Source organism: Podarcis raffonei, chromosome 4 (assembly GCF_027172205.1).
Source record: "Podarcis raffonei isolate rPodRaf1 chromosome 4, rPodRaf1.pri, whole genome shotgun sequence".
Lineage (NCBI taxonomy): Eukaryota > Metazoa > Chordata > Lepidosauria > Squamata > Lacertidae > Podarcis > Podarcis raffonei.
The window spans coordinates 97564898-97578217 of record NC_070605.1 but is presented as its reverse complement, the minus strand read 5'-3'; the positions used below and the strand labels follow the sequence as shown (position 1 = coordinate 97578217).

The 13320-nt window shown below is 45.0% G+C and overlaps 1 protein-coding gene across 3 annotated transcripts in view; it reads left to right on the top strand.

Moving 5' to 3' along the window:
- SLAIN1 (SLAIN motif family member 1) overlaps nucleotides 1-11960 on the top strand; it is a 37389-nt gene extending 25429 nt beyond the window's left edge. For all 3 annotated transcript variants that reach the window (XM_053384627.1, XM_053384626.1, XM_053384625.1), the window contains 3 exons: nucleotides 4727-4882; nucleotides 7106-7409; nucleotides 11451-11960. In XM_053384627.1, coding sequence (XP_053240602.1) covers nucleotides 4727-4882; nucleotides 7106-7409; nucleotides 11451-11526 — 536 coding nt within the window. In that variant the 3' untranslated portion in view covers nucleotides 11527-11960. The remainder of the gene's footprint in view (nucleotides 1-4726; nucleotides 4883-7105; nucleotides 7410-11450) is intronic.
- The last annotated feature ends 1360 nt before the right edge of the window (nucleotides 11961-13320 follow it).

Genomic DNA, 13320 nt, shown 5'->3' with positions numbered 1-13320 from the left:
CTTTCCCATCTCTGTATAATAAATCACTTTATTTTTCTTACTAGGGAAATAGTCCGCTAAACTTTTACAAAAGACAGGACGATGTAGAGTCAAGATTAAGTTTGCCAGTTGGGCATCTTTGGTTTAGTTTATGAACCCCCTTTCAAAGAAACAGTACTGAATGCCATTCATAAAGATCTAAAGTGTGTGTGTGTGTGTGTGTGTGTGTGTGTATATATATATATATATATATATATATATATATATATATATATATAAAAAATATGGCAGAGTCAGTGTGTGGTCTCCAGGATCCATTGCTTTCAATCAGTTTATTCTGAGTAGGACTTAGTTGTATGTCACCCATTAAGCAGTGCACACTGGAAACTGTCACAACGCAATCTTGCCTTCCTTAACACTGGTTGCCAAACAGAAGAGAATGCTTTCTGAAGTAAAATAGTTTTTTTGTTTGCCAGTTGTTTTTATTGCTTTTCAAAAAATTTAACAAATCAACATCAAATTAATTCAAATTTAATACAGATTTAAAAGTTGACTTCCCACCTCGCTTCCATGACGTTTCCCGTCCCTCCTTTACTTGCTGCTCAATGTAATGTACTTTTCCCAATTCCATTTCAGTACTTAAAATATTTTAGCATTTTATCATTCATATTTAATTCCCCCCTCCTTTCTTCATTTAACAGTTTTTTAACAGCTAGTGAAAATGGGGACAGTGTAGAGCCCTGATTACATATGGATGCAGTAGTGTAACACTCATCTAGTCGTAATCAAGAACCTGTTGGAAGACTTTGGGTATGATTCCTGAGAAGGGAAGGTTCAGTATCTTATGGACATGCCTTTCATTTGTGGATCTCCCCCAAAGATGGTGCATGCCAAAATTCTGTTATATTGAATCTTAATGAATACAGTAGGCTGGACAGGATGAACTTTTGAGTCTCCTCTGAGTGAGTTTTTAGAGGAAGTGCTGCTGTACAATCTCTGCCTGTGAACACACATCAGACTTTCATCTGCTTCAACGCTTATGCAGCCTGGAGGCGAAGCACTGAACCAGCAGCCCCCAATACAGTTTTACCTCTGCCATTAACGGAGCAGGCAGGCTTAAGCTGCTATAGCTCCCCTCTGCAATCGGAGAATAATAATAATATACGCTTTGTAAGATTTCCTGTGATTATGAATGCAGGACTCTTTTTTTGAACACCCTAAAGCGCTAAATAAACGTTAAACATTATTCTTCTTTCTCAATCATTTTACATTAATTATACAGGCTGAATATCTTGCTGTAGAAACAGGTCCCTGAACCTATATTATTAATTAGAAGTTAATAGCTATGTAAAATAAGCATGAATAATAAATACATCATAAGTGATCACGGTAATCAGTGCCCAGAAGCTGCTTAACTACGTTGCAACTGTAGCCCTAAGAAAATAAGTTTGTCTCCCTTTTCTATCTGATCATCTGTCATGGAGTTTTGCTGTTCTTTTTGTCATTATATCCCACATTAATCTAGCATAGTGGCATCATTCTGGAAGCAGTTTTTCCTATCCCCTTACCCTGCCTCTCTCTCTCTCTTTCTCTCTCTTTCTTATTCCACCTGTTTCCTTCCATAAGAACTTATGAAGACATCTGTCAAATTGGACTGTATATTCATTTGGTCCAGCATTCTGCCCTCAGTGGTTGGTGTCAGGCCAAAGCATTTTGCTGCCTGAATTGGCCCCCTCCAGGTGCATCATCAGGTACATGCAGCATCATTCAGATACCAGTCCCTGCCTTCAACTCTTTCCTCCCACAACATTCATGGTGCTGCCTGAAGCAGATGGCTTCACCTGGATTCACCACAGGACCATCCCTGCCATCAGTAGCCAGGCAGGTCCTTCTAGAAATGGACGAACAAGACATGGAGGCAGTTTTTTGTTCCCCTCCAGCATCTAATACTCTGTGGTATACTGCCTCTAGCATGGACGCTTTACTTAGCTTATCATGGCTTCCCATTACTTCATCATCTTCCTTCTCACCCCGTTGGCGGTCTTGAATAACGCATGCTAATTCCTTTGCACTCTGCTAATTCTACGATTGGTGTCAACTGTGGCAAACATCTCTATGGAAAGTTAACATATTGGGGTGCTTCCAGTGCCGCACAAGCAGTGTTCTCCGCAAGCAGTGAGGCTCCCCACTCCTTCTCTCTCCCTGGGCACCCTCCAGATCTACTCTTGAGGTTCCCCCAAACCCCGGGAAAAGATTCAGAGTGTGCTGGTCCTGGGGGCTAACCGAGAGGCGAGGTCCGAGTCCAGTCTGAGGTTGATGGTGTGGTATGGAGGCTGTCCATCAAAGCTGTAGCTGGGTCCAAGGCAGGGAGTCGGGTGGGGTCAGGAACTCTGGCAGAGAGGCAGGACAGGGTGCAGGCAGGAACGGGCTAGCAACGACATTGCTCCTGCAACCTGGGGCTGGGGCTGGCTGGCTTTTATCATAGGGCATAGGGCGGCCCCGGTCCACAGCTGACTCGCCTCTCCTGGCCTGGAGGTGAGCACTCCTCCTGCGGGAACTTAGTTCCCTCCGCCTCTCTGCCCTGAGCCTCTGCAGCTCAGGAGAGACTGGAGGGTTACCGGACCCAGAGGCAACCTCAGCTTCCCCTGGCGGGGCTGAGAGTGGAGCACCTGCGGGCGATGGGTCCTCCATCACCTCAGGAGCCAGAGCAGACTCAGTTGGTGCCTGCACCTGAGGATCCAGCACAGGTGAGGACCCTTCAGGCTCAGGCCCCAGCCCCGGCTCAGCTGGTTCTGGAGGCGGGGACTCCTGTGCAGGCTGGGATTCCTCAGGTTCAGCCTCCGAGTCTGAATCCCAGCCATCACACTGAGGGTGTGCAGGAGGCTGAATCAGGGAGAAGAGGAGGAGGAAGTTCCATTATGTAAGTGGAAGTCTTGTCACAAAGCAGCATATTGGGTTCAAGCAGCCATGCGTAAACTAGTTACTATTGTTCTCAGTGTGCAGTTTTGCATTCTTGGCAAATAGCTTCTGGCAGGGCTGTAACACAAGCACACGCAGTTAAATCTAGCTGCAGTATGACAAATAGAAGAAGAGAAGAGTTTGGATTTGATATCCCGCTTTATCACTACCCTAAGGAGTCTCAAAGCGACTGACAATCTCCTTTCCCTTTCTCACCCACAACAAACACTCTGTGAGGTGAGTGGGGCTGAGAGACTTCAGAGAAGTGTGACTGGCCCAAGGTCACCCAGCAGCTACACGTGGAGGAGCGGGGAAGCGAACCTGGTTCATCAGATTATGAGTCCACTGCTCTTAACCACTACACCACACTGGGCAGGAGGTGGGCATTTCATAGAATCATAGAGTTTGACCGGACCTTCTAGTCCAACCCCCCTGCAATGCCAGAATCACAAAGGCAGGAGAAGGAGAAGCCCCCTTCCCCCCCACCCCCAGTGTGGCTGATTTGAATGTCATGTACATACTACGTTGCCTTTGACTTGCGTAACTGAATATGGCCCACCAAGCCAAGTTTGGTGACCTACCCTGTGTGATGGCTCAACAAACCTCATGTTCTGTTGGTTGGCTGGGGCTGGAACAACAGAATGGTTGTGTAGCCCATGTCCATGGCTGGTGGCTGCATCTGACTTGGGGAGGTCCTATGTTGTGTTAGGCAGATTTATGGTCTTCAGTTTCCAAAGTTAAGATGGTTCAAGAATGGGTGTTGGCGGCCACACATTCCTTATCCCTGGGGAAGAGGCTTATATGTGGCTGCAGTAACATACGCATTGGCTCTATCGGGAGTATAATCAAGAGTCTGAAGGTAGCATGAGCATATTATAAAGGAAAAGCTATCCTTCATCCAGGGAGGTTTCTTGCCTTCCATGTTAGGGCATAGCACTTCTACTGTTGACAGTACTTTGAACTTTGCCCAATAATTTTTATGGTTTTTCATGTAAATACAAAAACAGCATATAACTAGGTACCTTCGACTTTTCAATGTCAAAATAATTTTGCCCTAACTTAATTTCTTGCAGCTCTTAAGACAGCGGATCTACAGATATCAGATACTGGGAACAAAGAGTCAGAGCGGCTGTTGCCTTTAGTACCTTACTTAGCCACTTAGTACCTTACTTCTGGGAAGTTAACAACAACAACAATTTATTATTTATACCCCACCCATCTGGCTGGGTTTCCCCAGCCACTCTGGGCAGCTTCCAACAAAGTATTAAAATACAGTGGACGCTGGGGTAGCGAACGTGATCCGTGCGGGATGCACGTTCGCAACACGCAGTGGTGTGTCTGTGTACGCATGGGTTGCGATTCGGCGCTTCTGCGCATGTCCACCCGCCGAAACCCAGAAGTAATCTGTTCCAGTACTTCCGGGTTTCGGCGGATCCATAACCCGAAAAAACGCAACCTGAAGCATCTGTAACCCGAGGTATGACTGTACAGTAGTCCAAACATTAAAAGCTTCCCGAAACGCTGGCATCATACCAGGCTGTTGAAGACCCGGAATATTAAGTGGTGGTAGTATCATAGCTCCTGCTGGAGGCGGCACAGAGAATGGAATAGGTAGAATTTTGCTATGCTGAATTGCAGCCGTTGTTGCCATTGCTGAGGACAGAATGTCACGTTAAGTTCTCCTTGGGCCCAGTCAAGGAGAGTTTCTTTTTATGTTATGAGACATGGGTGAGAGGCGACTTGACCACAAGCGGTTCCTAATGGTGACGATGATTTGCCTTTGTTGCAGACAAGCTCCGAAGGAGCATGCCAAACTTGGCTCGGATGCCCAGCACCCCAACCCTCAGTTCCAATGTTGGCCCTGCCATCACTGTGAGGAACAGCCTAAGCTTTGATTCTAATCTGCATGGAGCTGGCAATGGGATATCAAGAATACAGTCCTGCAGTAAGTGTGAAATCTTTATATTTCATTGTGGGATGGGAAGCTGTCAGGGTACAGCACTTTACAGTGGTACCTCAGGTTACAGACGCTTCAGGTTACAGATTCCGCTAACCCAGAAATAGTACCTTCAGGATAAGAACAGAAATCGTGCTCCTGCGACGCAGCAGCAGCAGGAGGCCTCATTAGTTAAAGTGGTACCTCAGGTTAAGAACAGATCTCCAGAAAGAATTAAGTTCTTAACCCGAGGTACCACTGTATTTAAATCACCGGTATTCTGGGATGAATCATGGGCAGTGATCCTTTAATACCAGACATGTCTGGGTTTTCTTAGCATGCGTTTGTGTATAGCTTAGAAAAGCTGTAGCCATTTAAATGGGTTTCCCCCCCTTCCTAAAGGGTCAAAATTGTTTGTGTGCTTAAAAAAACCATTTTACACATTCAACAGGAACAAGTTACTAAGCTTTATAAAGGATTAGGGGTGGCGAGGTTCAAGTGTGGTTCTGTTTAACATACAAGGAATGTATACATTAGTCCAAACTGATTAGTTTGTTAAAATGTTCTGGCGCAAAATTCCTCTTTGTGGCACTGAAAGAGAAAAAAAATCAATATATAGAGAGGGCAAATGTGGTTTGGTGCTATTTTGTTCCTTTCTTGGTTTTTTAAAGGTAACTGAATGCTGTGTAGTTTGGGGTTTCGCTTTTTTGTCACTCTTCCTCTGCCTTTTGGAAGGTGACTTTCAAACAGCCAAACAACCAAACAAGGTACTTCAAGGTCTTGAGGCTCCGTATGATTTTTCCGTCAACTTGGTGCAATAAAACAGGAGCTGATGCCACCAGAGAGCAGAGTTGCATAATGTCTTGGGTGCTTTAGCGCTGATTCCTAGTGACAATTCGTACCAAGCCAAATTTAGATTGTGCTGCTAAATCTGTACTGTCACTTTTTAGCTGTGAAACATGAAGCTGAGGGGATGTGGTTTTTTGAAGTAACAGATACTGAGTAGCAGTGTTCCATCTTGACAATATTTTTGAAGGGTGTCAGATATTTACATCAGTCTGGCTTAAAATTCTAGCTGAGTAAGAATTTGACTTGCTGGAACTGGCCAGAATGAATTCAGAATTCTGTAGGGGACCAGTGTTAGGATTAAGATAGATGCACAGAACTGATGTGGACTGGTTTTCAACAGTTGCTTCCCCTGGGAATTGTAGCAAAGGCAGTGCAGTGCCTTGCGGTACCTTAAAAGTCTAACACAATATTTTGCGGCATAATTTTCCATGGACTTGAGTTCACTTCGCGAGATGCATGAAGTGAGTTGTAGTTCTGCAAGGTACACCAAGGGATCTGAAGCACTCTCGCCAAGCTACAGTTCCCAGGGTTTTCTAGGGCATAGGCACCCATAGCTCCTACTTAAGTGAAAAGAAATGGTTCTGAATTCATGTACAGTGGTACCTCAGGTTACATACACTTCAGGTTACATACGCTTCAGGTTACACACTCCACTAAGCCAGAAATAGTGCTTCAGGTTAAGAACAGACCTCCGGAACGAATTAAACACTTAACCTGAGGTATCACTGTACTGTAGTACAATACAGTGGCACCTCGAGTTAAGTACTTAATTCGTTCCGGAGGTCCATTCTTAACCTGAAACTGTTCTTAACTTGAAGCACCACTTTAGCTTATGGGGCCTCCTGCTGCCACTGCACCGCCAGAGCCCGATTTCTGTTCTCATCCTGAAGCAAAGTTCTTAACCCGAGGTAATATTTCTGGGTTCGCGGAGTCTGTAACCTGAAGCGTATGTAACCCGAGGTACCACTGTACTTTTATTGGTGCACGTTGAAATCTGCGTGACATAAGGCGGTATATAAAATAAAACGGAATGACAGATAAAACTTGGCATATAACAATATAACCTAGTAATTGGCTATCTGCAATCTCTCGGCCTATCCTGCTCCACTGGAGGTTTGTGAGGACGAAATGCTGCTCTGAGCAAAACACAGCAAGGAAATATTAACAATATACATGGAACAAAGCCTTGTCTCTTTCTAGGTTACTGCAGCCTGAAGCCATCTTTTGGGCTGGCTTTATTGTCTTACGTCCTTGACCTATAAATGCACTTGACGAGTCTAAGGTTGCCTTCAGGAGTGTGTGGATTTCTGTGGCACACAGACCTGTAACCCCTTGGGCTTTTTGTGATGTTTATTTTTTATTTTTTGCACTCCCTTTCTCTAGTTCCTTCTCCAGGGCAACTTCAACACAGAGTTCACAGTGTGGGACACTTTCCAATATCTGTTCGGCAGCCTCTCAAAGCCACAGCCTATGTCAGCCCGACCGTTCAAGGGAGCAGCAGCAGCGGCAGCAGCGGTGGTGGTGCTCCGTTGTCCAGCAACTTACAGCTACACTCCAACACAGGCATCCCGATGCCAAACAAGACTGCAAACGCCAGCATTGCAGCTCGCAGCGGCCTCCCAAGGCCTTCCCTGGCTATAGGGGGGAGCAGCATACCCAGAAGCAAAATTGCACAGCCAATCCGAAGGTAGGAGTTGACTTGCTAAAGGGGAAAATTGGAGCAACTGGAGAACTAGCTGAGCGATCAGCCCTCTCCGGAGAGCTGTAAGGCTGTCAGGAGGGGGCTGGACGTCTCTTGAGTGAGAATTTGCAGCCCTGGAATAGGTAGGAGTCTCTGGGAGAGTCATGAGAGCTAAACTGGTATCAAACGGATATAGGTTGAACAGTTCAGATTTGAATATAATGCCTTAGCTTAACAAGTCTGTTGTAGATCAATACTTTTTCTTGATGTTATAGCCAACTCTGATACGGGGGACGGAGGGTGATTAAAAAAAGTAAGTTGCAACTTACTTCTGAGTAAACATGCATAGGGTTGCCTTTAAAGGTAAAGGGACCCCTGACCATTAGGTCCAGTCGTGGCCAACTCTGGGGTTGCGGCGCTCATCTCGCTTTATTGACTGAGGGAGCCGGCGTACAGCTTCCGGGTCATGTGGCCAGCATGAGTAAGCCGCTTCTGGCGAACGAGAGCAGCGCACGGAAACACCGTTTACCTTCCCGCCGGAGCGGTACCTATTTATCTACTTGCACTTTGGCGTGCTTTCGAACTGCTAGGTTGGCAGGAGCAGGGACCGAGCAACGGGAGCTCACCCCGTCACGGGGATTTGAACTGCCGGCCTTCCGATCAGCAAGTCCTAGGCTCTGTGGTTTAAGCCACAGCGCCACCCACGTCCCTTTTAGGGCTGCCTTTTATGGACTACCTAAAAAGGATGCACTTGGCCACCACCTGCACCCATAATAGAAGCCTCACATGACCCCTTTTTCTAGGGCTGAGTATAGACTTTAGTTTAGAGGATTCACTCCCCACAAATTTAGCTGTTGTTGGAAACCTTAGCATAGGAGGGTTCCCCACAGGTATTTGGTTGCCCCATGTGAGAACAGGTTGTTGTAGTCTTCAAATAAGCACCTACCGCGGGCAAAAAAGGAGTGAGAAACTGCCTTTAATAATATGCAAGAAATCCCTTTCATTCAACACTTTCTATATCCTTCAAAAATAAATTACACTGTGCCATGTGTAATTTATGAGGGAAATAGACTTTTTTTCTCTTTTTTTGCTGCCTGACTGCAGCTGAACCAACTGGAGATAAGATTTTGAGAGTTGCCCAAACAAAGCTGCAGTCACGTGTTGTGCCAGGCCGACTCTTGTTCTGCTCTTCTGTTCTCCTGCGGGGTTGACCAGCAGACTTTCCCAAGAAGAATAAGAAAAGTGCTTTCCAACTCCCTCCTTTTAAGAATATTTTAAAGCAAAAGGAAGCCAGCGATCGTATAAACTTAGCCTGCGACCCACTAAACAGAATGCTGCCTGCTAAAAGGTAAAGGGACCCCTGACCATTAGGCCCAGTCGTGGCCGACTCTGGGGTTGCGGCGCTCATCTCGCTTCATTGGCCGAGGGAGCCGGCGTACAGCTTCCAGGTCATGTGGCCAGCATGACTAAGCCACTTCTGGTGAACCAGAGCAGCGCACGGAAACGCCACTTACCTTCCCGCCGGAGCGGTACCTATTTATCTACTTGCACTTTGACGTGCTTTCGAACTGCTAGGTTGGCAGGAGCAGGGACCGAGCAACAGGAGCTCAATGCTGTCTGCTCGCGAGCAGCAAATAGAGGAGATCACTCAACCCCTAGCAGAGCCCGTAGCATTGGAGAGGAGGCATAGTTCAGCAGTAGGACATGTGCTTAGCATGCAGAAGGCCCCAGGACCAATTTTGGGCATCTCCAACTAAAAGTAGCATGTGATGGGAAAGATCCTGATGAGACAGGCGATGCTTGGGTAAGTAGACTAATGGTCTGACTCGGTAGAAGGGGGCCTCACCCTGTGTTCCTGTGGCTGATGAGCTGTGCCTGGTTTTGTAGGTCACAAGTTGTGCAGACCAGCTATGTTTTGTTTTTTTCTAATGGAGCAGCTGGAACACTGTCAGCTACTGCAGTGCGATATTTCCTTGGGGAGAACCCTGATTAAGTTATCCCGTTTCGTTAAGCCCAGAGCCATTTAACAATTCGACATCCACTTTAATTGTGTTGATAGTTTGATAATGAAGTGTTACTAAATGTTAGATATCTGTAATTAAAGGTAGCAACCCAAGGGCTAAGTTCTGGCGCACTGCTGGGCAGCTTAAAAATGCCTTTGGCTTCAGTAGGATTTGAGCAACTTAACTGTGCATGGATTGCCGCTAAGGTGGTTTAGCACTGGGTCAGGGAGAACTTACCTGCATCGTTCTTGAAATAGTAGCATGTGGGAGATGCAGGGAAGTCTTCTATAATTGGCAGTAAAGTATTTTAACCTGTACCTCTTACCTTGGGCAGTCTATCCAAAAATACTGTCTGGAAATCTGCAAAATCATTGGCACACAGTTGCTGAATCTACCACAGAGCTACCATGTCTCCCAAAATTACTGAAAAAAGGGCGGGGCGGGGAAGGTGGATTCGAAGCTCACTCATATTTTGGAAGGAACTCTGCATGTTTACAGCTGTTGAGAAAATGGTCTCTCTTAGCAGTACCTCACAAATTATGGCTGCGCACATGCCATACATTTAAAGCACATGACTGCCCCTAAAGAATTGTAGGAGCTATAGTTTAAGGGTGCTGGGAAACTACATTTCCCAGGATTCTTTGAGAGAAGCCGTGTGCTTCAAATGTATGGTATGTACATGGAGCATGTTTTTAGCATGTACCACATGGTAAAATGGTTACGTGAGGAAGACTTAATACATAATCTGGAAGATGTGTACCTTCATCATGGATCTTGTGATTCAGCCAACCTCTCAGCTCTGTTAATACTTTAAAAAAAAATTGAACTGTAGACCAAACTGAGTGTTTTTAGTGCCTCTGCGTTGCCATTTGTTAACCTTTTGAATCACTAATTTTGCACCGCATATTTCATCACTTGTGATGCATGGTTGACATGTATGGTCAGGATTTTCTGGGCCCACTGCACTGTATGTGGATGAAGCCCACTGACACAGCTTTGCATAAAATTTACATGTGTCTTGTATTTGAAAACCCTACTTGTCCCATCTTTGAGGGACTATCAGAAGCCTCTTATCTGAGAGTGATGGTTCATTTTTAAAAATGAAAAGAAGGCTAAAGCCTCTTTCCAAACTCTGTAGGGATGACAGACAGATACTGTGTGTTGCCTTCTCTTAAGCTATAATTTAATACCTCTGTTCCTCTGAAGTGGCCCCTGAAATCTACCACTAGCAGCATAGGCATTTTTTCATGTCGTGGTGGAGTGGGGGAGCGCTGAGGAGAAATGAGTTTCAACAAGGTGTAGACTAGTGTCCTTCCTCAATTTGCAGTTGACAGTTTAGTCCAGGGGTCAGCAACCTTTTTCAGCCTTGGGCCAGTCCACCATCCCTCAGACCATGTGGTGGGCCGGACTATATTTTGAAAAAAAATGATGAACAAATTCCTATGCCCCACAAATAACCCAGAGATGCATTTGAAATTAAAAGCACACATTCTATTCATGTAAAAACATGCTGATTCCTGGACTGTCTGTGGGCTGGATTGAGAAGGCGATTGGGCCGGATCCAGCCCACAGGCCTTAGATTGCCTACCCCTGGTTTAGTCCATGGGGAAATAGAAGAGAAATTTTGAATTCTGTTCTTTAATAGTGTTTCTTGAATCTGTCATTTTAGATATTAGGAGTCGTCACATCTCCTTCCTATCTTGATTCTTGATATCCTTCCCTACACAACATAGATAACTGGGGCTGCCTACGCACTGCACCTTTAAAGTACGTTCTTTCCCTCGAAGAATTCTGGGCACTGTAGTTTACTGCTTTCAGAGTTACAATTGCCAGCAACCCTACAGTGCCCAATGAATGGGGAAAATGTGCTTTGAAGCTATAGCCTCAGCTGCTTTCCTCACAGTCACGCAGTCAAAAGGCTCTCTTGACCCCATCCTTTGCATTGTGAAAGGCAACAGATGCATCGACAAAGTAGTTGTGTAATGTGTGTTGTCACTCTTTTCTCCATTGCTTACCCTGAACTATGGTTTGTTTCTTGAAACAGTTTTCTCCAGCCGCCAAAACCTCTTTCTTCGCTTAGTACTCTACGGGACGGCAACTGGAGGGATGGCTGCTATTGACAGTGGGTCGAGCCGAAAGACAGATTCTCCTACCCAGCTGGCTGGGTAAATATAACTGTGAGAGGCTGGGTGAATAACACAGGGCTGTTTCTTACTCTTCTGTCATTGTCGTTGGTCACTAAACATATTACACTTAGTTGTTTGCTCAGAAAAACAAACAAACAGCAGTGTTGTCAAATTAACGTTGCAGCATTATGGTTTAGGTTTTTAAAAACACATGCATAAAGTATCCCACTGGGGGGAGCCAAAATGTGACTTCTGGGTGCTTTGCCATAACAGTGTTCAGATCTCTTTGATTTGTGTACTACTTTTTGTTGCTTTAACGAGTTCCCTTGCAAATTGGCAAAATAGATCTATATCCTGACCTCCTGCTTCTTTTGTAGCCTTTCCAAGCGAGTGTATTTTTGCACACACACCCCCACATTTTGCTTGAATCAAAGCATTTTGTGTGTGCCATAAATCTACCCCCCCCCACATTTTTTAATAGTAAGGTACTGTTATGTTCAAGATGTATTTCTAACCATGCCAATCTCCCCAAATCCAGCTACAGCTATCCACACACAGATGCAGACATCCATACACATATTTCTAACTGCATGGGGGAATATGGATGGTTTTCAGCTGCTTAAGAAGTCACATCCAGTTCCAGTCAGATTCTTGGTGATGCTCAGTTCACCTGTTCTTGGGCCTGTGTGTATGTTAGAGAGATGGGGTGAGGTGTCTGGATTTAGGCCTTTCCCCACTCTTGGGACTTGAAAAAGAGTACCCCCCCACAAGCATCACATGCCAGGTCTATTCTTGAGTACATATATTGGGACCATGATGGACAAGATGACAGCTGTGTTGTATGTTTATGTTGTGAGAGCACACACTAAAGTATTTGCTCGAAACTGCCATGACTTCCTGGTCAACACAAACCTGTTCTCTCATTTCCTTGTTCCAATGTTAATTTATTATCACGGGGGTGTTGTATTTATAAAGAGGGCGTAAATTGCATTGCACTTGAAAGATGCGATGGTCTCTTAAATGGTTGGATTTCGATACTTTGTAATAAAGAATAAAATTGCAATGTTTTATTAACACTTGTGTTTGGTGAAAACAAACAGGTTTTCATGGAAGTAAAACTTTTTTGATAGACCTTTTGCAAGAAAAAAAATTGCACTAATCAATGCTTTCTTACTATGGGGATATGATTTTAATACTTGATTACAACTTGTATTCTGCTGATCTGGAATGTTTCAGAAATAAAGAAATCTATTTCAGCAATCTCATGCCATTCTTGGATGTGCAATAGAAATAGTGAGTGTGTCTCTTATTTCCTTAGTAGAATGGAGAGTTCCTGTGGTAGAGTGAGCAAATTTTGACTGGAAAAAGTTGACAGTGTAAGTTACAGGCACTTGGTACTCCAGCTGCTCAATCCAGACTTTTAGGTGTTCCATTTGGCCTCCAGAACCACACATATCTTTCAGGTGGCACAACTGATCCATGCATCTGGCTGTTAACCAGAAGGTTGGTGGTTTGAGCCCACCCAGCGATGGCCAGGGGGCACGATTCCGGACTATATACCAAGAGCAAACTCAGTCCCCAGGTGCTGGTCTTGATATAGCCAAATCCATATCAGCATCCTTTAGGGAGCTCCACAATTTGCAGATCTACACAAAATCTTTAGGGGGCAGAATGTTGGAGAGTGTTGGACTTTGGCGCCAACACAGAGTGTGCACAGTGGCGTAAAAATAAAAGGCTGTCCGCAATATCTTCGCTTAGATTAATTTCAAAAACATAACAGTCAAACTC